Source organism: Lichenostomus cassidix, chromosome 3 (genome assembly GCF_008360975.1).
Source record: "Lichenostomus cassidix isolate B80296 chromosome 3, HeHo_3.0, whole genome shotgun sequence".
Taxonomy (NCBI): domain Eukaryota; kingdom Metazoa; phylum Chordata; class Aves; order Passeriformes; family Meliphagidae; genus Lichenostomus; species Lichenostomus cassidix.
In genome coordinates, this window is record NC_139483.1 from 29,269,347 (window position 1) to 29,296,994 (window position 27,648).

Genomic DNA, 27,648 nt, shown 5'->3' on the forward strand with positions numbered 1-27,648 from the left:
AGGTCTGAAATGTCCCTTTCTGGAAATGGACATCACAGAATAAAATATAAGTAATACCTCTAAAAATGTATTTTTGATGATGATTTAATATTTTAAAAATCCTGAAGGTTTGACTTTGAGTTCTAATTTAAATGTCTCTCAGGCCTTTAGCATTAGTATTTATGAGAATGTGAGTGATTTCATGGTTCGTTTTTTGGCAAGAGTAGGCATGTTCATAGACTTCACTAGTGCAAAGCAGACATGGTAGATAGCAGTCACAGTAAGGTGCACCTACAGTGCAGTTCATTTGCAGTGCACTAAAGCATACTTTTGCATTTTATTTATTCATTCTAGATGTCCTTTTCAGTTTATGTTAGTGCAATAATATTGCTTTGAAACAGAGGTGGAAAACTGAAGCTGTAGGTGCAGAACTAAAGGCTTATATACAGAGTTTACTTTTTAGAATAGTGACATTCTGCAGTAATAATGGATTATTGATAATAAAAACGAGCTTTGGATTCTTACAGTTTAATATTGGCAATGCACACCTAGCAAGATATTTTCAAAATGATGCTGTACTTCCTCATTGTTTGGTTTGTTGCTTTTTTTTTCTTCACAAAATATAATGAATGTTTAAAAGTCTGAAACTAAATATGTTAAGAGGTGTCACAGTAAAATCAGATCTCATTTGTATGGGGAAAGATTTTGTTACTTTTTGCTATGAGGTTAAATGATAGTTTAAAAGCAAGTTCCTTCAAAATATGTGTTGAAATGAGATAGGTGTAGAATAACATGGAGCTGCCTATTTGTTAATTTTCACTGCATCTTCTCCTTTTTTTCCTTTTTTTTTCACTCTTCCTATAATTTCTGCTCTTTCCCTAGTCATGTTTTGGGGTCATTTCTTTTTGTTTTAAATATCCCTCCTGAAACAGAAGTAGATGCCAAGTCTCTTAGATTAGTTGATCTTCTCTTACCATTATGCATTTTGTTATGTTTGTTGCTTAAATTGCTTATCGTGTATAGTCATTCACCTTTAAATAGGGTCTAGTTGTAATGGTTTCACACAGTAGTTAATATATGGACTTGATCATTATATATAGAAAATGAAATCAGACATTGGCCAAATAATTTTTAATATTCCAGCTATAGAAAATTATTTAAGCTGAAATTTGTTCATGTCCAGTCACTATATTTCTGGTTTACTTTTAGCAAATATAGTAGAATGCCTGAGTATAAGAGAGAACTTTAAATGCAGTTTGATCACATAAAAATGTATTTCTATGGTATATGTGTATTGCAAAATGAAAGCATGATCCTTACATGAGTTAAACATCCATGTTTTAACTTTAATCTTGCTACCATGGACAGTAATAGCAGGTGAGTTATAGGGGGATGCAGGTTTCAGCTGCTGAGATTTTGAGGGTTATTTGTAAGACTTGTATGTGTTTTAATCCATAATATAGGGTGTAAAACCAATGGTACTGTAGCATGAAAATTGCCATAGCTTTGTTTCCTTGTGCTTCAGTCACTTTCCCTAAGTATCCATGGTCCTGGACTCATTTCCCTGAAATCTGTCTAAAAAGTTTCTATAAACCACTCTTTTGCTAGCATTTTGGTGCTGTTGGCATCTCTTCCCTGAACTGATATCTGGAATCTGAAAATTGAAATATTGAGAGTCAACTATGTATGTTTAGGTAGAAACAATGACCAGCCTTCTCTGAACTAATAATATAAAATGGAAAAAAAGATCATGTAACATAAAAAAAAATTATCAGGATGTTTGAGTTTAGTTTAAGAGTGACGTAGTCGAGTCATTAGGAGTTGTAGGATGTCAAGAAAGCTCTATGATGAGATATGTAATAAATGGTTAGGTTATACATCAAAAGATATGTATTGCATAGATCAATATCACAATTGCTTGCTAAATATGTAGGTAGTAGGGGTTTTAAATGTCATTTTATGATTAAAAATACACAGGATAATTATTGATTTCAGCTAAAATCTGGAGACTATATTGTAAGTATATCAAGATTCATTTTGAATATTTCAAAAGTATTATCTGTTTTGGGATAGGTGACATAGTAGGGAAATGGGAAACACTGACACTGCCTAGGTGAAGGAAAGGTGGCATGAACTGAGTGGTGGATAGTAAGAGATCTGAAAATTAAGTGTGAAAAATTGACTTTCAGCATAGGTAAGGAAGGTCAGAGGGGTCAGAAGGTGAGGAAGCTCAGATGGGGGACCTTAGTTCTGAAGTTCAAAGGTTCTGCTCCATGAAGGACAAAAAGGAATCACAGCCTTGTAAATTTCTAGTTAATGAAAATATAGCAAAAAATAATATGGATTGCCTCCATTTCTAAATGGGTATTTATGTCATTATACTGAGAATATTATGGAGGAAATGGTACTGTTAGACTGATAATAGCCTTCTAACTGTCATCAGTTACAACTAGGAATAAAGTGATGAAGTATAACAAAGAGCTGCCTCCTGAAACATGTTTTCATTGCATTCATATATAAAAATAAATGCCTTAACTTACCTTTTAGTTACATATCAAAATAGTGCAGTACTGAGTTCAAATTATCAGCTTAATAAAGTGAAGTAGGTGGTTTAAAAGGTAATGTGGGACATTCAGGAAAATTGAATTAATGTGCTAATGAAGATTATGTCTACAGCACTGAGATTCATATAACTGTGTGGTAGATTAATTTAAAAGATACTCTACCACAGAGCACTTCTGTCAGTTCTGAGGCAAAAATCGTGTTACTTAGAGGAAAAAATCTTCTGGAAGGAGATACAATACAACCTAATGCCTTTCAGTGGCCATTTTTCCAATGTAATGTTGTAACGATCTAATTGGATTTCAAATAGGAGAGAGTTGTGTATGCTCATAGTCACTTTGGGAAGGCTGCATACAAGGTAATAACAATGGAGAGCTATCAAATATCCTGAGTGTAGCTATGGCAGAACAAGCACATAAATAGACCAGCTTAGCTGGTTCCAACACAAATGTGTAACAGCAGGTTTCTGATGGACTGTACAATTGTTAGAGCTGATATCCTAAATTACTAATTTCACTCTCACTATCTTACCTGCTGTGCGGTAGTGGGAAATACCTTTTTTTTATTTTTCTTTTTTTATCTTCTCCTGGTTTTTTTTCTTCTGACTTTTTGGTTCAAGTATACTGGTTTATTTCTTCATTGAAGAGTCATGTTCTAAGTGTTGGCTGAGTAAATTCAGCAATAGTCCAAAGCAGAAGTGAAAGAAAACAAGTTCCCGTTAAACCAAATGTTGGAGACTCTGTCAGTGCTAGAGATGTGCTGTATAAGCAGAATTCTTCTTCCAGCTCCTATTAAGGTGAAAATGGATGCATGGCACAGCTTTATAAGATGGTGTCAAGGATATTGTGGTAAGAGTTTAGATGGATCAGAGCACTTAAAAAATCTCCTTCACATTTTCTTTACATATATATATATATATGTATGAATTTTTGAGCTGCATTTGAGTGGTTTTGAACATACCAAATTTAGCAGTAGAGGACAAGGATACCAAGATTTATCTGATTTGAGGTCTAATACAGTACCTTTTTGAGTAATGAAAATATTTCAATAACAACTTTAAGCTCGGAAAATAAGTAATACATGTCATCTGGATTGAAAAAGGCAGAGGTTAATGAAGAAGAAATAAGTTTGTTACATTGGATGATTCTAGGTAGGTCGTTAAATTATTTAAGAATCCTTTATTTTGTCATAACTTGGCTCTCTCTAAGCCTATTGATTTGCAATTTCCAGCATTTTCAGTGCAATTCTTATACTCCATGAGTTTGTTACTTTTTGAAACAGTTGATGAAACTGCTCTTTGGCACTTTTTAATATATAGATAGCCAAATGGATGATAGCTTCATGCATTCTGTCTTTAAGCAGGCATCCAGATAAAGCTCTGTTTCATTTCCAGCTAAGAGATTCTTTGTTCATAGTGAAGGAAGTTACTATTCTGATTTTTTTTTCCATGGCCATAAAGCTTACTTCACTACAGAAGTAGTCATCCTGCAACTGTTAGAAATACTTGTGCACAGGCAGGTACTGACTTTTTCATGTCCTTTCAATGCTCTGTGGATCTGTTCTTAAATATTTGAAAGGCATTACAAAGAAAGATCAAGGCAGATTTGTTGTTGTTACTGATACAAATATGCATTATTGTTGTCTCAAGCACAGGCTTGTTACCTGTGCAATGTCAATTCACACTGAGGTGAGGTATTTCCATTTTTTATTCTAGTTTGCTCCAAGTGGGGAGCTGGGTGGTAATCCGCGAAATGCTGGTTTCCCAGTCATCACAACTTTGCAGTACTTACGCATTTCAACAAAGTCATCAGCATTCATTGGTTAGAGATTACTTAACTTTTGCATCAGTTAGTACCCAAACCCCTATTTGTTAGTTATACTCCTCGCTTCCCATGCTAATTAGTCTGTATGTACAGTTCTTCCATCCATGTGAGTTTGGTACCCATTCTGAGTAGCTGGTCAGTACGTCAGTGGTCGCGATCTCCCACTGGATAAAGATCATGTAGAAGCAGCCTATGTGCAGCTCACTCAGTGTTAAGAAGATGTTGGGCTGGTGAAAACTTTTATTTTTTATTACACTCTGAAAGAAATAAGGTTTGGAAGAAAAGTCTTGCTTTATTTTTTCTCTTTTTCCATTGCATCTAAATTGATTTTAGTATTTATGAAATTAAATTTAAAACAGTTAATTATATTTAGATGTTTAACTACAGGAAGAGAGTTGTGTGTGTGGCTATTGTTCTTTGGTTAAGGAACCAGCTGAAGAGATCTAAATTCAGTAGTTCAGTAAATATATTTATGTTTTCTGCAGGTCTGCTCACAAGTTTTAGTGGTGTATTTCATAAACATGTCAAGCATAAGTTATTTTCATTTTGCAGGAGAACAAGAACTACGTTTTAACAAAATAATAACATTTTCTTGGGGCTGTGGCACTCAATGTACCACTCCAGCCTGATGGTAGTTTTACAAATGTCCATTGTAATCAGTTTAATTGGTGCAACACTGCAGAGTGCTGTTCTGAATTAAACAGTTCTTACTGCTTATTAAATCAGCAAGAGAAATATGGCAAATGTTGTGTTATACATGTGGTTCTACTCTACAATTAAAACAAACCACAAAAAAAAGGAAAAAAGAAAAGCAGGGAGAACAGAAAATCATTACTTTACAGTAGTTGTGTGTCTTCAGTGCTCTTGAACCATAATTCAGCTCTTCTCACACAAACTTGAGTTTCTGGATATTTTATAGTTTGTGTACATGTATAGGAAGTCACTGCCCTTCTCTTTTGCCATCTCATTGCAGCTGAGCTATATAGGAGTGCTTGTTCAGGTTAATATAGACCACCTACTTGTATTCGAAATTTATGATATTCTTTCACCATGTCATCTATTATTTCCAGTAAAACACTATTTTATTTAAAAAGAGCTAGCCCTGGGAAGCTTACGAGATTGAATCTGCTGCACTTTCTGTGTTTGATGAATAGTTCCATAAATAATATTCCTTTTGTCCTTTATTTTATAGCTCAGTTCAGGCTTGCAGTAGCTAGGAGTTGGGTCTTGAATATGCTGGAAAGCATAAGCAAGGATGTTTGGAGACACTGATTAACTGAGGTAGCAATGGTATATGTACGGAGCAGGTGATACTGCTAGTGGATACCAAGTCCGATTTTTCTCATAAAAGACAGAACTTGGTGAATGTAGAAATAATTGGTTATGTCCAATTCCACTGTTATGTCTTACATCAGACATTTGTTTCACAAACATGAAAACCATGTCTTATAATTTCCAGTGAGGCTTCTCTTCTATTTCATAGTGTTCAATATATATGTCATGTGAATTTCAGTCTTCATTAATAATTTCTAAAATCCATCTAAAGAATTATCATACTTTAAAAGTTTGGCTAAGCTGGTTATGAGGAGCAGAACAGGTGTTGCACATTTTATTTATTTTAGAAAGGGACACCACACTTGAATGCTAACACTACATGCTGTATCATGAATGTTTAAAATGTATGAGACATACACAGCTTAATGAATTACCCCACATTTCAGCATTCCTAAACTGAGTAGCAAATTTGAAATTGAGACAGCAATACTTTGCATCACTTTTCTAACCACCTGCAACTACAAGGAGTTGTATCTGTAGGTTCAAATTTTCAAATCATATCAATATTAATGAAAAATATATAATCAGTCACTTTTATGTTACCAATACTTAGCTGATTTCATTTGAGTATTGCTTAGTACTTTTCCAGTATAATTTTAATATACCAAAGGATAAGGTTTCTTGCATACATCTTTAGATGTATTTTTCCGTAAGTAAAATGTTATACTGTTTGGAAAGAGGTGGTGGTTTATTTAGTTGTTGTGGGTTTAGTTTATTTGTTTGTGGGTCGGTTTGTTAGGGGGTTTTTAAAGTATTTTTAATATTTAATTCTTCATGTGCTTTTGGGACACCCTTTTGAAAGCCATGGAGATCTTCTCTTATTCTATTATGCTTATGTGCTCAGATACCAGGGGTTACTGTGTTTCTGATTCGTAATGATTCACTCGAACAAACCTTAGGTAAAAAAGGGGTTTTTCAGTAATTGCCTCCATTTTTTATAATTTTCAGACATTTTTATAAAATCCATCCTTCTTTACCACTGCCTGTCGGATTTTTGAGATGCCAGCTAAATACAAATTTTTGTATATATCTTCATTGCAGTTTAATAGGAGGAATTTCTAAATTCCTTACTTTTTTAAGCACAGGTCAAAACTACAGTTATTTCTCTGTTGAGCTACCTTGATACAGATTGAAATTTGTGGTGTTCATTTTTTGGGGGGTCGTTTGTTTGTTTGTGGGGTTTTTTGGTTTGTTTGTTTTGTTGTTTGGTTGGTTTTTGGGGTGTTTAGGGGGGAGTTTTGGGTGGGGTTTTTTTGGTTTTTAGTGCATTTGCTTCTAGATCACTTTTTTCTAATACTTTCCAGGTATTTCTTTGTTATAGTCTAGATCTAGATTCTTTGTTATAGTCTAGATCTAGACAGCACTTACTGAGGTGTCATTGGAGCAAGAAATAATTATTGCTAAATCCACTTGCTGGTGGAGCATGAGAAGCTGGGAAAAACATTCTCAGATTTCACGGAACAGCACTTTCTTCCTGTATTTTCTGGTTTGGGGTTTTTTTTGGTTTTTGGTGGGATTTTGTTTGTTTGTTTGTTTGTTTTGTTGTTGTTGTTCAATATGTTTAAAAATATGGAGGCTAAAGTGTATCAATATATGAAGCTAAATTGGTTCATAAAACCTTGCTAGGATGTAGTGTGATTCACAGAGTCCTATTAAAGATGATGTTCATTTTGGAAAGAATCTGGCTCCATGTCACATCAGCCTGGAAGGTGTGCAGAGCCAGCTTGTGTCTGTTCTCTGAATCCTCCTGTCCAGTTTGTTCTAGAACCAGACTTTCTGCAGAACAATGTTTTCTTCTAAATTTAAAAACTATTTTTCTATACAACTGAATTTATTGGAGTCCCATTTTATGTATTCAGTAGAAATGGCATAAAGATAAGTGAGGGTGATATTTAAGTTGTGCTTGGCTCCAAAGTCAAATCAGGGATATGTTTTAAATATAGACATCCAAATCTTAACATCTTCTCATGTCTTATTTTGTATTCTTATAGTGGAAATCCATTATGAGATCAGATGTAATTGCAGATTTCTTCTCATATCCAGTTGGGTTCAAGGAAATTTAGCTGTTTGGGGTTGAGGTCTGAGCTGAAATAAAACCAGGTGAGCCAAGTTCAGACTTGAGAACTTCACTGGAACTAGAGATGCACACAATGTGAAGATGGAGTTTCAAGCAAATTTATCTGAAATTGGTTTTTTCTGTTTTAAAAAAATTAAAATTTTAAAACAATTACAAAACAATTACGTGTGTAAGTGTTGGTTGACAATAGATTTAGGCACTTGAATGCCTCCGCATAAAATATCTGCATACACGTTCTTGCACATTACAAAGAGAAATGTGTTGTGTTTTCAAACTGCTTCACTGTTAGTTGTATTTGCAAAGGTGAAACTATTTGTTCTTGTACAGGCTTTGTAGGTGTTACATGTACTTTTCCTACTGGAGTTCAATGATTTTATCTTGCGTAAGTGTTTTATTTGATTTGTCACTGTTGTTTTCAATATTTGCAGCAGGGATTTCCTTTGGTATAAAATAGACTTTATTAGACTTCCCTGTCTAGGTGCAGAAAAACTTGTCTTCTGTCAAAAGACAGATATGCTTTCCATGTTTGTTCTGGCTTAATTCTTTATTTTATGTATTTATTTATGTCCACTCTTTCCACACGATTTAGAGCTGGCAATAGATTTTTCCTCCTTGTTTTTTCTATCTTTCTACCACGAGTCTGTTGATTCAGCTGTGTGAGTCTGAAGGATTATTCGTTTTAGGGAGTTGTCAATAAATGGAGTTGAGATGGTGTTGAATAACACTGTTTCTTTTTCCACTAAGAGACAAACAGAATGTCTTCTAATGCCCTTGTATGTTGAGCTGTGCCTCATGCATCTTTGTGGCAGTGATTGGAATGTGAATGTTAGTGGTTTCTAAGCAGTTCAAGGAGATATAAAGTAGATCACACTAGCTCTGGTGTCTCATGCCAAATGCTCCAGAAAGGAAAAATGAAATGCCAATTTCATAAGACTGCATTTTGTATGTATGTGATTTAGTTCTTTGAGTTTGCCATTGCTGATCTATGTTGCTTTGATAGCAATTTAAGAGTGGATATCAGTGCAAAATACCTTATAATTTCCGTTGCCTCCCCTTATTTAGTCTTCTACCTCAATATTCTCAAGGGACTGGAATCTGTGCTTAATATATTGTAGGGTTTGTCTGTATTTTACTGGTGTCATTATAATGAAGGATTAAAATGACTCCTAGAGTATGCATATTTTTATGCTTTGACTCATATGTCATAAGCACTGTTGTGATGATGTAGGCAGCTGAGCTTTGATGTTTGTAGTCCTCCAGGGTACCCACAGCTGAATCAGTGGTGTGATCTGCAGCAGCTGTTATCTGAAGTAAATGTGTCAACTTTACAAATGTAAAGAGCAGAAGTAAAACATAATTTAGTTGTTCAGAAATGTAGTCACAACAAAGTATGAATATCATAGTTTCATATAAATGAGGAGAATTGCTCTGGGAAAAATGGGGGATGGATGAGGGATGTTGCCATGTAGGTGTCTAATTAATCAACCCTGGTAGTCCATTCAAATTTTAGTAGTTTAGAATTCTGCCAAGATCCAGTAGAACACACCGTTTCCCTCTAGTTAAAACAGTTTTCTTGTTAGTGGGGAAAAAACCCATCAACTGGATTTTTCTGACACTCCTGTTGTGAAAATTTCAGGGCCATGTGTACATTGACCATGTGTACATTGACTCTGTGTGGCTAGAGAAGTGTGTGACGTGTAGATAAAACTCTTAGAGACCTTCTGTATTACCAGTATCCATTATTCTCAAAAAGGGCCAGAAAATAAAGGGGCAAAATTTTCACATTTCATTCCTGTTTGCCTGCCAAGGAAGTACTTTAAAAACCCCACAAACTGATGAAGGTTTTCTCTTTAAAGAATGATTCAGGGGTTTTTTCTGTCTTCCAGACTTATCCGTTGAGTCTAAAGTCCATCGACAGTGGAGCTAGTCTAGGCGTTGGATTGTGATTCTTTTACTCTGCAATCACAGAAAGATTCATACGTAGCTTTGTCATATGAACCTGCTTTGCTGGTGACAGGAATTTGGACAACTTCCAATTGCTCTGAAAAAACAAGAAGTTTGCTCTAATGATACAATTTTATAACACAAAAAATCTAAATAAATTAGCTTTTAAAGCTAATTATGAAGCAGTTTCTTGTGTTCCTATTAATCTTGTTACTTTGTTTATTCTCTAAACTCTTTAAAGCAAGGAAGCGTAACTGAAGGGTGTCAAAGTACATCTCCATTAGTAACACTCTGTTGGTTTGCCTGGCTCATTTTGTCCAAGCAGCACAACTCAATCAATATATTCCTTGCCTGGGAGAGACAAGGGAGGCTGTATGGTGAGCCAGCCTCCATGTGCACTTGAAAAGATTCCAAGATTATTCCTGTGTTTAATTGAATTTTATTCTTGTGTTTAATTGAATTAATTGAGGCTGGAGGGAACAAGATCAGTTACTGTTGTCAAATCTTGGACATTACCTGTGTGTTTAGGGTTTGGAACTGTGGTTGTGAATTGATAAAAAGAAAGTCATCTGGTTCACATGGGCAGGTCTGGGGAAACACCTGCTGTTCCCTGACTGTCAACCAAGATTCCTGTGGTGCTTTTTGCTGGCACTTGGCTGAGTTACATAGTAAGGGCTAAGTTCTGCTTTACTCTTAAAACACAGATTCACCTTCTTTATGAATAATATTTTCTCCAGTTTTGCAACTTTATGTTTTCTACAAAGAGTAACTTTCAGGAAATTTGCTACTGTGATAATTAATTTATATGTGAGTTAATATTAATTAGGCAATAGCATATAATTCTCTGTTACAAGTCGTGATTATTAAAATAATTTCTAAATTAAGTTTGGAGATTGAACATTAGTAAAGTAAATAGCTATGAGGGTTGTTTTATTGTTTAAAAAGAAAATCTCAGTATTGAAAACTGTGTATCATCTCAACTTGATCTGATGAAGAACACAAGCCAAAATGATTCTGTTGGTGAATGGCTATTAAGTTAAATGGCTGTGAATATAATTATATTGTGTAAGTGAAAGATTGTTTCATAGCACTGACCGAGGATTCTGATACTTCTTAACTAAAGTGAGTTAAAGTCATACAAAGCCTTCTGCCTTGTGGGTAACCCATCTTGTGAGGTAATTGGTATTTGGCTTAGGTAGTTTTGTGGTTGCTTGTTCAGCATTTATTGAGAGGTGTACAATAGTCCTTTTGAGATTTTTCAGAATTTATAGTGAGAACTGTTGGATCTCTTCAGAAAATGCAGAATCAGACTGAATCGAGGTTAGTGGTTGTTTATGGAAGGTGAAGCCTCCAGGGTGATACAGCAGGTGAATAGGTCATATTGTTCAAGAGCAGCTCTGTTTGATTTGCAATTGGAGTGTAGAAGTGTAAGTTATACCACCAGGAATGAAACCCAGAGTAGTTTTGTTTCATAATATTTGAATGTTGAGAGGGGGTTTCTTTGCATTATTAATAAAAAGATACATCAACAAAAAGATTGATATCCTGTACATCCAGTGTTAGAAACAGTCATTATAAAATGGAATTAATTTTTCATTTTTGAAGAAAAGCCTGACTCATTTGTTGGGTTTGTCCTGGCTGCATGAAATTATTCACAGTGCTGAAAATTTGTTGGTAGAAGGATTACTATTGTTGTTATTATTTAAAGCCTCCATGAGCACATATCAGCACTAACAGACCATTTCTGAAACACAAGTTCCCTCATTTTGCTTTTCTTGGCAGATTAATCAAGAAACATTTTTAATAGATTCCACATCTCTTTAAAGATTTTTTTTTTCTTCTTAAATTGCATTGAAGCCAGCATCCTGACTAACAAACCTGCTGTGAAATTTATATTCGTTTTTATTCCTTTTTCTTTTTTTAAACAGTTACTCAGTTCTTATGGATCTGCAAATTATAGTCTAACTGAATCAATTATATTTAAATGCACAGAAGTTTATCATGTTTAACTTGTGCTATTTACCTTTCTCTTTTTCCATATAGGTATATTCGAATTGTTGGGACCCACAACACAGTGAACAAAGTTTTCCATATTGTGGCATTTGAATGCATGTTCACGAACAAATCCTTTACTCTTGAGAAAGGTCTAATAGGTAAGAGATAAAACCATTTTCCTTTTTCATGAGCTGTTGCAAACACTGGTCATTTGAAGCCAGCTATCACTGTGCTCTAACTCTGCTTCTGTTTCCACCAAGAAATCTCTAAATTGATTTAAACAATGTTGTAATTATAGAATTGGTTGGCTAGTCCTTACAACTTCTATGAAATTCCAGTTCTGTGAGTTAATTGATTAATGATGCTGCAGGAATGCTGAAATTCAAATCAACCGCTGCTTACAAAGCCACTGGTAGTCAGTGCTGCTAATGTGATTTTTCTTTGTATGTCATGGTATGGTTGCTCATGCCTCCCAGTAGGTTAGCCTGAATTCTTTCACAAGAATGGACTAAGCAGAGCTATTTATTGTAGTGATGATGGATTTGGACCTTTAGGGACTCTTATACAGTCTGGTTACAACTGCTGAAGGTAAACTCTCATGTGTTGATTTCCCCCCAAAGAGTTGTAAACATGCTTAGCCATGGCAGAACATTATATTGGCTATGCTACTATTCTCAGAAAACCATGCTGGTGGAGCTCTGTTAGCTCTGGGCAGCTTATATAATATTGATTTAAGTACCTTTATGTTACTTAAGGTAGAAATCCCAACAGACCAATACTACTGAATGATGAAATGTGTCACAGAAAGATTTAATATAGTTGGGGTTTTCTTATAGTTCAGAAGGGGTGGTTTGTGTGCTTTCTTCCATATAAACTCACGAAACTCTGATGCTGGAGTTCACTGGAGAGAGAGGATTGCATGCCTTTTAGTAGTTGTCTAGATGGGATTTCCCACAGTTTATTACTTATGGCATAAAATTGAGAATTTCAACAAAGTTTTCAGAGTTCATGCTGGTTTTCAGCATATATTTAAATTTTAAATAGGTACGCATGACAGATGGAAGGGAAAACAGTTTTCAAAATAGAATGAGAAGGAAGATTTTTAGTAAGTCATATTCACTTTAATTTTTTTTCTGAGAAAACTATAATATTTGGCTCTAAAAAACCAAGACCCAATTCTTTCAGCCTGTTCCCATGCATTATACAAAGGCAAATCAAAAGCCTTCCCTTTGTTTTAGGTAATGTACAAGTAGCATTGCAATTGCTATTGGCTAGAAAATGGAATAAGCAGTAAGGAAAAACTGTGTTAAAGGAAAACATCTCCCTTCAGTAAGCTACTTAGCAGAGAAACAAAATATCTCAAATTTGATAAAACCTTTCAACTAAATTTCATAGTTGGCACTGCCAGCTATGAATTTTTAAAAACTTCATACAAAATCAGTGTTACTATGTGTAAATATTTGTATGTATTTTGTTTCAGATGATCAAACTTATGTAGTAAATGCTTAATTTGGGACTCAAACAATTTTTTTTGAGTGTTACCACGAAGATTGTTTGATTGTAACAGTAGGCAAGGCAGTGAATCGGTGCAAGTTGGCAGAAGTGAACTTATACTGTAATTGACTCATCTTTCATAAACTCTATTTTTTCTGATTGAGTGATCATTTTGGTGAGACAAACTATTTGATCTGTTTCAACATTTCTTAGGTTTCAAAGGTAATCTAGGGGATGGAGACTTTATACGGCTTTATTTAAAATTCTCTGTTTGTGAGAATATTTTTGTACTTCTAGGAGCTTACAGGTGAATAGGGTTTGGACAGCATAATAGCAAGTGTGTGCTGGTGTTTATGGCAATCCTTAGTTGAGGTCAACTCTGCTTTTATTCAGTGGGGGTCAGCCAAGCTTTTTTGTCTAAGTCATTTGAAGTGATCCCAATAAGGAAAGTGAGGCCTGTAGGTCTCCATAGCTTTTTATATTTAAGGGATGTTAGTAAATACAATAAATAGAAAACTAAAAGTAAGAATTCAGTGAGTAGTTAATTGAAAGTGGGATGTGGACAGTCTTCCAACTGTAAATGAGGCACCAGCATTTGTATACATGAGCCTGCAGAGTTTATGTTGAGAAAGATGCAAATGGAAAGATCTGGGGACTTTCCTGAGGCCAGTCCAGTTGTGAAATGGAGCAAGAGCACCTCTGTTCCACCAGAATTTTTGGCAATCAGTATTACCTGTTGAAAAACTATTTTTTGATCCAGAAAAGTTACCTTATGTCCATTTAGTGGGATTTTTCATACCTCTGATGATTACCGAAAGGTACCGTATTGTCTGGCTCCTGTGATCAAGCAGACTGTCCAAGGTCCACTTCTGTAAAAACTCCGTATGAGTACCAATGGGTTGGCACAGATCTATTTTATTGCTTTTATGAGGATTTGTAATATTTGTTTCTGTTTCTGCAGTGATCAGATAGGATAAAGTGAACTGAAAACAGTTAGGAAAAATCAACGAAATATATGAATGTGGTAATCCGAGTAGGTTGCTTTCAAGCTTGACCCAGTATAGAAACTTTCATCTTAAACCCTTGAAAAGCAGTTGAGTTCATTGCTTATCCCATATGATATTAAATATGGTATTAAACTATGTTAGAACAAACACAGCTGCGGTTTCTATACCCTGTTTTATTAAAAAAATGAAGTATTGGTCAGCCCTTGAAGGCCATATGGTTCTTTCAGAAAGACTGTGACCCCTACTTCTACCAAAACAACACTGAGGAGAATATGCAAAGACTTTGTTGTTTCAAAACTCATTCCAAAGAAATGAGGCCTCTGAGGTATTTGGTTAGGGATATTATGTAGAGACTTAAGAGTAATTTTTTAATTTTTTTTTTGTGAAGGATGCTCAACTTGATCAGAGGGTTGTATATGCAATGAGCCTAATTTATCAGCTATATTACTACTGATACATAGTATCTATGTAATGACTGTCACTGTACAGCAAAGATTAGAAAGCTGGTAAACAAATAATAAAAATGAAGTGCTGTTTCATGATAACAACAATTTTATGTTGTTGCATTTTTGCATACAATGTTTTAATGAAAAGTTACTAACTTGATATATTACATTTAAAAATTAATGTGAAAGATGATTTATACAGTTACTTTACACAACACTGAATATGATACTGACATAACGCAGTGGTAACTGAGTAGTAGTTTTGAAGCAGAAGTAGCAGAAAATGTTCTTTATAGCACTGTTTGGTGTTTAAATGTTGGTTTACACTTTGTTGCCTTGTGAAATGAGGTGACAGAAATGAATTTAATCATATGAAATTATTCCTTAACACAGATGTTAGAGTTGAGATGTAATTTTCTTTTTGGCATGGTAGTATCTCTAAATGTGTAAGTTAACAGTTTTACATATTCAATTCACAGTACGAACATAACTCTTTCATTTAACAGGGATATAAATAGTCTTTAATCTCACATTCGTAATGCTTGCTCATAATGAACTTCAGCTTCTGAAATTTTGAATGGTCTTTAGCCATTAATAGTTAATCTAGGATTCAAGACAAAAGAATATTTTCAAAAGGAAGAGGCATACTCCTTTGGAAGCAGTACCTGATGTCATGTGATGTATTGTAAAATCTGCTAATCTGTGCAGGGCAAGAAGCTACAACAGCAGTTAAAGGACTGATTCTGTGCAAGGCCTCTTTAGGTTTCTGGGCTTTTTTCCCCACCTTAAGAGAGGAAGAAAGTCCTTCTTTCTGCCTCAAATGGAAAAAAAAAAATTATAACCTCACTTAGTCCTTCAATCACTACCCAGTGCTGAGGGGCAGTCAAGGACTCTGTGGATTTGTCCAACCTACTGTCTGATTTTGAGCCTGGTGAAGGTCATTGGGAGTACACTAGCGGGTGGCTTTTACATGAAGTGTCTTGTCTGTAGTCTGTCTCAGTCCGTCACACTGTCTTGTAACTTGTACACTACACATGGAAGAGAGAACCATGAATAATGACTGAAGAGCAGAAGATGGATGTAAAACACTGAAATGTCCTTGGTCACCCTCTGGGGAATGCTATTCAGTACTTAGAAATCATTGTGAAGCTTCATGTGTAGGCTGTTCAATGCCTTAGGAGAACTTGTTTTAAAAGGGAGAAAATTACACAAATAAATATTCACTTGTCTTTTACTCTGGCAGTTATTTAAAAAAAAAAAAAAAAAAAAAAAGACAAACAAAACTAAATATGTTAACAGAGAGAAACCAGTTATATATGTTTCCTAATGTGTGGTTCAGTTTTATAAAATATTGCTTTGTCTCTCCCCAAGGAAGCAGTGAGAGATGCTATTTTTTGTCTAATTTAATGTTGACTCCACACAAAGCTATCATATTTTGTTTCTTCTCTTTTAAAAAGGTTTGCATTGTCCCAAAATGATGCAGACTTACCCAGCAGTGTAAGTCAGCTCTGCCGCAAACATAGCTTTAGGAAATTATGAAAAATTGAAGACGCTCTAAATACTGCAGGGATTTTTTTCCCCTTCTTTCTACAAGCAAAGGACAGCCACATGGTCGGTTTCAACAGAGATTTGTCCATATGGTTCCAGTTCCATTTTTTTAAATTCTCTTCTGTCTGTTTCCAGTGCTGCAAGGAGGGATGTACGCTTCCTAAAACAACTGATAATTCTAAAAGCCTTCTGCAGGCATAATGTTTAATGAAAGAGCCCTGTGGCAGCCAATTAGTTGGCAATGAAAAGTATGGCCAGTTCTAGTGACTTGAATGGTTTTGTTCTAATTTATTGGATTAGAAATCATGAGCTGTAGCACATATAAAGTGAAAAATCAGCCTTCACTGAAGGTTTTCTAATCCAATTTCTGACAGTTGGACAAAAACACTAGTGGGGTTTTCTTTTCCAGCTACATACGGGTTGCAGAAAGCATTTCACTGAAATTAGTAGAAATCTATTGATAATTGTTTGAAGTTGATATTTTTTGAGCTCTTGATTTCTTGATTGAAGATTTAAATTTAATACAGCAATTTCATCAGCAAGCTTCAATGCAAGAAAATAAGAAAGAGTATGTGGAATGAAAGACAGGACATGCAACTGTACTTTTAATTAACCGAAAGGTCTGTAGACTTTGTAGTTTTTCTACCATGTAGCAAATAAACAAGGGTTAATTCATATATTGAATAATAAATGAATAATAGACTTAACAAATCTTTTGCAATGTGGAAAATAATGAAAGCAAAATGCCCAGTACCCTTTTAATTCTTTAGCACAACATGATCAAACTCTGAAATAATACTTGCATCCTTAATTACTTTTTTCTTTAGTCTCAGCTTTCTATTTTCCAGCCATCCAGTGAACAAAATTTTGTCAGCTTGGTAGATGCTCAAGTAGAGAAAGAATGCAATTTTGTAGTTAAATGAACAATTGGAAGCTGAACATTTAACAGATGTAATCATGAGTTAATCTTCATATTAACTGGAACATTTTTTTTTTCTTCTATATAATTAGATATAGAAGAAATAGTGTAATTTTTTGTTTATGGTTTCTTCAAAGTGATGGTTTTGTAAGTGTCTTAAAACAATTCAGTAAAATGAACAGTTTTGTTGCAATGATGACACTTAAACAGAGAATCTTTGACTATTGCCTAGAGTGCAGTATAAACACGTTCAAAAGTCCATAATGCTTTAAATTGCTGCATTCGTATAAGACTGTGTAGCAGATCTGCTGTCTCCCTGCATGTTTATTTTCATAATTGATTTAAGGTTCATAAATGGCTGTGTTCGTGAGCTGCTAGAGAAACCCCTTTCATCTGTTACTTCCTGTTTTGCAAAAAGTTATTTGAGAATTTTCTGCCATTTCCTTACCCATCCACATTGTAGTGAAGTCATAGTGGGTGGACAGAAAGCAAAAGCTGACCTGTCCAGAATGAGAGTTGAAAGGAAGTACTCTACACCCAGATATGGAAGCCACTTGGCAGTGGCAGTGAAAAATTTTTTTTCAGAGTGCTTCATGGGGGGAAAAACTTCCTATGGAAAAAGAAAAAAAGCTTAAGTGAGTGATAAATAAATATAACTGAGGCTGTAACACACTTCTGGTACATTTTTATCTTTGAAGATCTCTAAGGACAGTTGAATAACATATCTGTCTTATCTTTAAATGTATCCAGTGTAGATGACCCATAGGCCATGCCTTGAAAATTGCAATTCTTTATAAATATACTATTGCTAGAATTAAATATACTGCCAGTTCTTCATCGCTCCATACTGCAGCATAAGACAAGGAGACAAGAAAGTAAGTTTTAATAAATGTTTGATGCTACTGTCCTGTAACCTCAATCATCTTCTCCTTTTGTTTGCTTACAGAATGTGTATGCTTTGCTAACACACATCTTTTCTGTTTCATACAAGCAAATCAGACTTTTCAGCCCAAAACTGCTGTATGAACAGTGGGAAAAACCCCAATTTTCATATATGTAATCTTCTCTTTTCTATTATCTGACAATATTGGTAAGAGCTGGATAGATGGTGGATTAAAAAAATAAGAAACAAAAATAGAAGCAAGACTGTTGGTTTTGACAGTATGTATTTGTAAATAAGTGACCTGAATTGAAGCAGAAATTCTAATGGGAAAAAGGAAGACAACCAAAAGACTTTAAAATACAGCACAGAACAGAGTCCCCACCAGATGGTATTTTTAATAAATTCATCAAGCAGATATAAAAGATGATAATGAACGTTCAAAATAGGGAGTGGCAGACCCCCTAGAGAAAAGGAACAGTATGGCACATTCTGCACACTTCAATTAGTTAGAGTCACTTTCTAATTAGCTGTTTTAGGGAAGACCACAGAATTATATTAAAAACACACCAAGGCAGTTTTTAAGGAGTTTGACTAATCAGGAAATAGATAGGAGAGTGGGAGTAGATCTTCTTAGGAGTTCATGGATTAGTGCAGAAATCTAAATGTGAGAAGGAGCAGGATGATGCTCAAAGGGCATGCAGGCAAAATATTGCATGAACTGAAGTGCACTGCATTCAGGTAATCACTTACATAACTCAGAGTGTGTCTGGAATATGCCGTGGAGCCTCAACATGAGCATTGATTTTGACACTTTGTCTTCTACTCATTTTCTTTTTTACCAAGATTGCAATAGCTTCCTCTTCCTATAAAAAAACCCCAGCTCCAAGTAGAAGATGCTTTAAACCTCTTATGAAAGGACTATACAGATAAATTCCCTTACTCATAGGCAGGAGAGGAAGAAAAGGAAGTCAAGGCCAGCTTTAATTCAATGCCAGTACTCTTAGTTTGCATTGTTAGCCTTTGCTTTATTCAGATTGTTCCCAGTGAAGTGCTTCTAATGTCTAACACCTGCTCTCCCATAAGAATCTGGGAATTGTTGAGTGCCTCTTTTCAGTAATATGGGAATCAGGAGATTTCTAGAATAATAATGTGGTGAGTTTAGTAATTTTTTATGAGCAGACAGAGATGATAGAATATTTGATAGCACAGTAGACTTTTCAGAAGTGATTGCTTTTCCTCTGCCTTGGATTATTACTTGGCAATGAGCTTGCAGTTTTTTCCCCTGTGTTTTTTATGGTGTTTTGGTTGGTTAGTGGCTTTCTTAAGATTATGCTCCTGACACCAGTAGGACACTGAAATCACAGAATCCTAGCTCTTCAGAGAAAATTATCTCTTTTTTTTGTGTGTGCTGAAGACTCGTACAGCTAGCTCTGAAATTCATCATAGCTATGTTTCAGCCATTTTCAGATGTTGTAGTAGAGGGAGGTTTCATTATGAAAGCAGGAAGAAATTGTTTCAAAATTTCTGAAGTTTTGCTCAACAAGTTATTTTTTCCCTATGGTATTAAAAGAGTGCCTTCATATCACCAATACTGAAATCCATCTGTCAATTTACCAAGCCATTCTGGAATCGATGCTATAAAAATTATCTGTACCACTTGTTCATAGTTCATGTTATGAGTTAAACTTTCTTATGTTGGGTTTTGTTTTTTTTTTTCACCAACACTACTCCAGAAATAAAGACCATTGGTATCTGAACTGTTTTCTGACTGTATGTCTGTCATCCTTGTGTTTTTAATTCACAGTTCCCACTGAAAATGTTGCAACAATTGCAGACTGTGCCAGTGTGATTGAGGGTGTAAGTCGCAGTCGCAATGCCTTATTGAATGGAGACACAAAAAACTACGACTGGGATTCTGGATACACATGCCACCAGCTTGGGAGTGGAGCTATTGTAGTACAGCTGGCACAGCCCTACATGATTGGATCAATACGGTAAGAGGATTTATTTTTCTCTAAATTAGGGGCCACAGTGAAACTTTCACTGAGCAGTTATTTTCTTCAGAATATATGACATTTGGAAATGACGTTAATTAGGGGGCTAGTTTAGTAGTTGTCATTTGGCTTCTTACTTCAGTATAATAGGCATGTTAAAAATTAAATGTGTGAATTATATGTCGAGATACAGCATTGCAATTCCAGAAAATATTACTTTTCAGAAGCATAATGATAGTAACAGTCAAATTATAAGATTAAAGTTATATACTTATTTTAAAATAGAATTTAATTGCAGTCTCACTTATGGTTAAGTAGGTGCAGTTACTCTTATCTACTTTATTCTGAAAACAACTTTTTGAAGAAAATAGTCATCTCGAGTCAGGCAAGCTTCCTTTTCACTATACAATTAGTGCTACTTCTTACTTCAACATGGAAGGTGTAATAAAGGTACAGCAACCTGACTATTGCTTTACAGTGCTGGATTAATGAATGTCTTTAGATTTGGTTTGAAGTTCATCCGGCTGTTTCTACTGTGAGTATCTGTATACATGTGAAGATCATAGTTTTGGCTGATGTAGAGACTTAGGAAATAGGAGAGCAGGATTTTTCACAGGTGAAGACAAAAATATTATTGCCAACTTCAGATACTTGGACTACAAATCTTTGGGGTTTTTGTTTCATCAAATCAGGCATACAAAACCTTGTCTTAATAGCACCATGGTCTTTATAGACTATGTAGTCAGGGACTTAATTTGTATGCTCTGTGACAGTGAAATAGAGAGATTTCTGAAGTTCAGCGTACCAGTGATCAAATGCTGAAGTCCCAGGTGAGTACTGGCTTGCAACAGAGACCATGTGCATAGATATATATTTCTAGGAGCTCAGTGCCATCTCCCTGTTAGAGTTGCCTCTCCAAACTGATTAGCCGAGTGAGACTTGAAAGCTCTTTTATAACTGCCAGTTTCTGTTTTGTGTGGTTTTGGTTTTGGCCTGTGGCGTTGTTATGATGGTTGTAAAACTTTGAAGATGAAGTTTGAAATCAGACATCCAAGCAAATCCCTAACTAGACAAAAGCAGTGTTTTGTCTGTATGCAAGCTATAGATGTTATGCTTAATGTAAATCTGACCTTGTTCTCACTGTGTGAAACAAGTTAAGTAAGTGTGGTTGGCAGCTTTCCACACTCATTTGAGTTTGGTGTTTTTAATAGTCTATTAAATATTGCATCTCAAGTAGAAAACCAAGCAGTACTCAGATTTCTTTAAATAGATAAATGAAAATGTAATTTCATCCTTTTCATGACACTTAAAACTTAAGTATCAGTTAAGGCTTTGGCCACATGAAAGATTAAGAGAAGAATACACTAACTAAAATGCATAGTTTCTCAGTTCATAGTCTCTGTCTTCCTATCTGTTTTCTGTCATCCTTCAAATGAATTGTACCATCTCTTCCAGTTAGTAAAGAAACCTGACTTTCCTGCAGTAAATTCTATGCTATTGTTTATTCTTGTGCAAAAGATTTTTAATAAGTCTCTTTATTAAGTAGTGTGTTAAGTGAATTAAACTTTTGGTTGCCAGGAAATGATAATTATATAATCAGCAAGTGTGTAGAGCAAATTAAAATAATACATAAAAATTATATGATTTAAAACTAATAGGCATTTAGTGATTTATGTGGTATTGCATTGTACAGCTACAGGTTCAGAATCTCTTTTTTTTGTCACTTTTCCTGCATGAATAGTACAAACAAGATTAATGGCTTACTTTACAATAACAACAGTAATGAACAGCATCATTTGGGGCATCTTCTGACAGAGGAGACTACTTGCATTGCCTAGAAACAGAAATACTAGCACTATGTAATTTTTTCCTTTCTGTGTACCGCCTAGAAGAATAAGTGCTTTGAGTTGCAGCCATTGCAGGCCATTGGCAGCCAGGGGGAAGGTGCCCCTTGGAGTGGGGAAGTGAAATTTCACTGTGTGACATCTACAGCTTTGGCAAGGGTCTGGAACATGTTCTGTATTGTGCAGTGATGAAGATGGTGACAATGGTCTCTTTATTTAGCATCAGGAAATCTACATTTGGTACAGAAATCAAATTACATGTAAACAGGTGAGAGCAAAAAGTCTCAGTATTTAATCTTAATGAAAGCAAGAGAATTTGTTAACAGAATGTCTGCCACAACTGATGAAACTGTATTCACTGCCTGTTTTCCTGCTGTTTCCTTGTTTGAAAACTCCTGTGAGCTCATGCTCCCACCTAATAAAAAAAAAATTCTAGGAGCATTTGCTTTAGGCTGGCAGTACACCATGACTGCAGAATGACTTGAATTCTGCTGCCCTCAGAAACTAAGTCATTATACCCATGGGTTTGGATTTTAAATGAATAATTAGGAATTAAAATACGTTATCTTTTTAGTTCAGAAACATGAATGTGCCACTGAATGTATTTATTTCAGAGAGGGTAAATATATAAACCTTTGAAAAAAGGTAGTAGCTGCTTTTAGTCTGTAGAAATTGGAATACTACTGGAGAGAGCCTTTAAAACATGATGTGTTACCATGGCAATGAAATACTGAGCGTGAAAAAAACAGAACTATTGATGCTCAAATATGCCTTAGAAATGCAGAGAGTTCAGTGTTTCAGGAGTATATATTGCATGCGTGCTTTCTGCTGAAGTAATTTCAATGTCTAAGAATCTTAGCACCCTTCGGGTTGGAAGGGACTTTAGGAAGAAGACATCTAGCCTCAGCTTGTTTCTCAAAGAACAATCACCTATGAAAAAACGCCATGCTAATTAAGGCTTTAATGCAGTCAGGTCTTGAAAATTTCCAAGGAATGAAACTCCACAACTTCTCTGAGTAGTCTCTGATAATCTGCTTTCAGGTATTGACAAGTGCTGTTAAATTCCAACCCCAAGCCTTCTTAGGCTAAACAACCCACTTTCCCCAGTTTTCTTGCACAGTGTGTGTGCTTTAACCTCATGATCATTTTGATTGTCCTCTGCTGGAATTGCTCAGATGTATCGATGTTGTATTTGGGTCCAAATACGAATTCAGTATGCCAGGTATGATCTAACAAGTGTCAAGTAAAGAACAGTAATCTCTTTCCATGTTTTTGCTGTCTCAGCTCCTGTTGCTTCAATTCCATATGTTTCTAGCCTGCATTTCTGAGAAGGCACACAGGCAACTAATGACATCTGTTTGTCACTTTGACTCAGGAATTCGATGGGAAACCATGATGAAACTGTGTTAATATTGAATACTTCTTTGTGTATTTGTATATCAATTTGGAGCTCTTGACTTCCACGTCAAAATTTACTCAGAAATTCTGAAAGAGGTCTGATGACAGACAGTGCTCAATACTATTTTTCTAATAGAGAGGACATGGAAAACATGGAGATTTCAACCCATCTCTTTCAACCAAATTATTCTATGATTCTGTGATATTTTTTTAAAATAATTGTTACTAAATATTGTCCTTTAGATTATGAATTTTTTTTTTTAGTTAAGAGGTTTATTCTTTTCTTACTACTCATAACAGCTTACAAGATACTTGGAATGGTTAATAGAGAAAATGTTACTTTATGTGTTTTTCCACATAGCTGCCTGTCTAGACACAAAATAACCTTCTGCTTTTCTTCCCTGAAAAGGCCCGTATTGATGACAGAAAAACTGTAGTAGTTAATTAGGAACAGAAAGATAGCAACTGGTGTGTGTATCTTAGTAAACATAATTTAATTTTTAAATGTCTAGAACTTGAATATTGCAGCAGCTGCCATAGCACAGTAACTTTCTATCTAACTCTCTCTGCATTTATCTGGAATAGAAATGTAATACTATTATACTACAATATTTTGCTGGTTTTTCCTATAAATTAATAAAAGAAAGAAAGAAAAAAAAATATATTTGTTACAGTGTATGAGGTAGAGATTAAATTCTATATCATAGTGATTTTCATGTTAGAATAAATAGAAATACCTTTTGTCTTTAGAAAAGTACATTGACCACTTATCCAGCTTTAATCTTTTTGAAGACTTTATTGCTAGTATAAACATGCAGAGTAATTCCTAAATTACTCGATATGCAGAGTAATTCCTAAATTAACAAACACTATCAATGAACTTGAATGTGTTTTCTGTTTGCTTATACCAGCATGGTATACATCTCTTGTGCTTTGTAATTTTCCATACCACTTCTTCTTATGAAGTTTTTGCTTCTCATTTTTTGTGCTTGCCTGACTTGAGAGGAAAATCATGACTCAAAATGAATGGTCATAGGAACACTTAGAAAATACTGAGAAATTTTGTCTCTCTTGTAGAATCTTTGTAGGAAGAAAGACTGGTTTCTTGCAAGGTAACTACTGAAACATAAATATCTGCAGAAAACTGAAGGGGTTTATAGACAGAGGCAAAAATGTTGCAACAATTGTGTAAAAAAAAAATCTTCTTCCATATGGTTTTGAGTTTTCTTTCTTTTGCTTCCTCTTTCAAGATGTGCACTCCCTCATGTTTTAATTTCTGTCTTTTGGGTTTCTACAAGTATGCAAGTGATTTATGAACACAGTACTGTCAAATATTTATCTGTATGTTCTCTGTAGTGACTTAGAGTACTCAGGAAACAGGTGTCATCCTGTCAGGGGCATGACTAATATTGTTTGGTATTCTGCTAACACCTTGAGTACGTGTAGTTATACAGCAGTCTGAACTAAAGAGTGACAGTCTTTTTTACAGAAATCTAAAAATAAAAATCAAGCAGAGACAGCATAAAATGTTTTTAGAAATGCAGAGCATTCAATCACAGGGCAGCGCGTGACATTTAGGGACATACTGTTTAAAAAGGTACTGCAGCATCTTTTTTTTTGTTTTTGTAATAAGTAGCCAATATAGTAATTTTCCTATGCTTGTAATGTGAAGTTTTATTCTTATTTGAAAAGCTTTTATTCTATAAAACAAGGCATTGTGAACATGTGATGTAAATAGCGATGTCATATTAAATGATTCACAGACGTAGACTTTAGATACCCAAAGAAGAAATATGTTTAAATCTCACAGTGTTGCAGAGTGTAAGCTGGATAAATCTTCACTCAATTTTTCCTTCTCAGTCCTGAGGGCAAGATACACTAATGAGCTAATTTAGCTTTTTATTTCAATATGGAAAGTCCTAAGAACATGGGCAATTGTGCAATAAACAGATGCATTTCCAATGGGTATAGTTCTGACTTTTTAAGTGGAATAGTGTCCTTCCTGTCATTTAATAGTCATCTTAGCAAAACATAGCTTTACTAAAAAAAAAAGTTTAGCCTGGTAATTTGCCTGTAATGTGTTGCAAAGGTTGTTGTGCCTGGCATAAAAAAGTGGCCTTTGTGCTCAGTGTGCACTGGTGAATATTCAAGTTGTCACCTGAACGTTTTTCACTGCTTATCCAGAAAGGCATGTCAAGCAGAGTAAACAACCAAGTAAGTTCTGTTGTCAGTCTCCCTCCTAAGTCTCTCCTAAAAAAGCCACTGGAGAAGAAATAACTTCTTTTATTTCGGAAGTATCAAAGAAACAAAAATCTACATTTAGCATTCCTGCAAAGTGACTTTGTGAAAGATGCCGCCAACTTTAATTCACTAATGGTTTGGTTTGTAATAATTCTAAACCATATGATTTTTTAAACCTATTTAATGAGATTAGGTTGTTTTGGGAGAGAGCAATTATATATTTTTGAAAGGAACACATATGTCCTGTTAGCCTTTTGCTTTAAAACCAAGCCAGTTGTATTTTAATTGCAGTATTGTTAGTTGAAATTACAGTCACCAGTGTGCTTCTGATATTCAAACTCCTGATCGTGGCTTTGAAAACATGGATCAAGGAAACAGGACTGAGTACTCATGATAAAAAGGATTCTATTGAAAAGCATAATTAGCTACAGTTTAATAACCTTTTTGAAAGAAAACAAATTTATGAATGTTTTTGATTTTTCCTCTTTTTATAATTTAGAAGATTTGGTTTAAATGTCAATGTTAAATCAATTCAGGATCTTTTGATTAATAGTAGTTACCAAATACAGGATTGCAATCAGTGAACTTCCTTTTTTTAAGAAAATGAACTTCATTCAGTGTCTTTGGAGACCTTTGAGCTGTAGAAAAGCAGAATGGGGATAATCTGATGAAGGAGAGGGGTTGAAGCTGTGTGGTTTTGGGGGGTGGGATTTTTTTTAAGTCTGTCTGATGCTACAGTCAACTCTTTTTATTTTTTACTAAGTCAACTCTGAATTTTTTAATTTGCAAATAGACAGTATTAATATGTGCTAAAATACTTGTTGAAACTATTTTATTTTGGCTTCTTAATGCTTCTTTTGACAGCATATTATTTCTGATAATACTAATGAGATAGATTCAGCATCTAGGGAATTTATTTTGAATCTGCTTGTCCACTAGACCCAATTCCACTGTGAATGCTGGGATTTCAAAAGCTGAAAAGAAAGGACTGAACTCTGTTGTTTCCCTCTGTATTTGGCATTGGGAGGTTGCACCCCAAGTACTGTGTCTAGTTGTAGGCCAAATATCTCTCACAACAGGGAGATAATTCCCATAAAAAGAAAAGTAAGGAAGATAAATTTGCCAGATGTGGGTTTTGATGCTTAAGCTAAATAACATCCCTGATGCTTTAGGTCTTCCTTTCTGTAAGATAAGTATGGAAATCGAAGGCTATTCAATATCACTTAGCGCCCTTCCTGAAGGAATGCATGTTTGTTAGACCTCTATTATCTTCCTTTTTCTTCTGCTTTATTAGCAATTTGTTTAATGATTTTTTTTTCTTTTTTTTCTCTTCTTCTGATGAACCAGGACTGGGAATTCCCATTTTCTTGCTTTCTTTTTCTTTTAATATATTTGTGATCGATTTGCCAAAACTAAAAAAATTCAATTAAGAAGGCAGTATAATCCTTTTAATCACCTAATTCTTTTTTTCTGTCCCCTCCTAAACAGACCTTTTAAAACAAATCTTTATTTCATGTTTAAAGAAGGCAATGCCACATGGCAAATAAATGAAAAGTAATTGGATGAATGTAATAGATCAATGTTCATAAGTTGCTTATTATAAACCTGTAAGTCTATTAGTGGCCTTAGGATAATAAGAATAGAGACACTGTAGTTTGAGATGGGAAAAACAGTAAAGATTTTGTTGAGTGTTAGAGGTACATTCCAAAAGAAACAGTTACATTTAGAAAGGACTAAGTGGAGAAAATAAAAGGCTGGAACACTTAAGAAGCTTGGTTTGATGTTTATTTAACTTATTACTCAACAACTTCTTCATACTTAGGTTGCTGCTATGGGACTGTGATGATCGGAGCTACAGCTACTACATTGAGGTTTCAACGAATCAGCAGCAGTGGACCATGGTGGTGGATCGCACAAAAATTTCCTGCAAGTGAGTTTGGCTTCTTCCACTCATTGGCACAAATTAAGAACTGGAAAATGGGGGTTTTGGTGTTTTTTTCGTTCAGTACTTACCTAGGTTACTGTAAAAAGAAGGATCATTGCATAACCTGTAGATCAATGCAAGACTTTCAAACCAGAATCAATTTCTTAAGATCTGTACTGCATCTTCAGACAATCAGTTGGATTGTTCATTTGTAGAAATGAACTACCATACCTTT

At 34.9% G+C, this 27,648-nt stretch overlaps 1 protein-coding gene across 2 annotated transcripts in view; it reads left to right on the forward strand.

Moving 5' to 3' along the window:
• Positions 1-27,648, forward strand: part of BTBD9 (BTB domain containing 9) — a 108,547-nt gene that overhangs the window by 58,663 nt on the left and 22,236 nt on the right. For both annotated transcript variants that reach the window (XM_085055085.1, XM_085055086.1), the window contains exons 8-10: positions 11,764-11,873; positions 19,817-20,006; positions 27,312-27,419. In XM_085055085.1, coding sequence (XP_084911211.1) covers positions 11,764-11,873; positions 19,817-20,006; positions 27,312-27,419 — 408 coding nt within the window. The remainder of the gene's footprint in view (positions 1-11,763; positions 11,874-19,816; positions 20,007-27,311; positions 27,420-27,648) is intronic.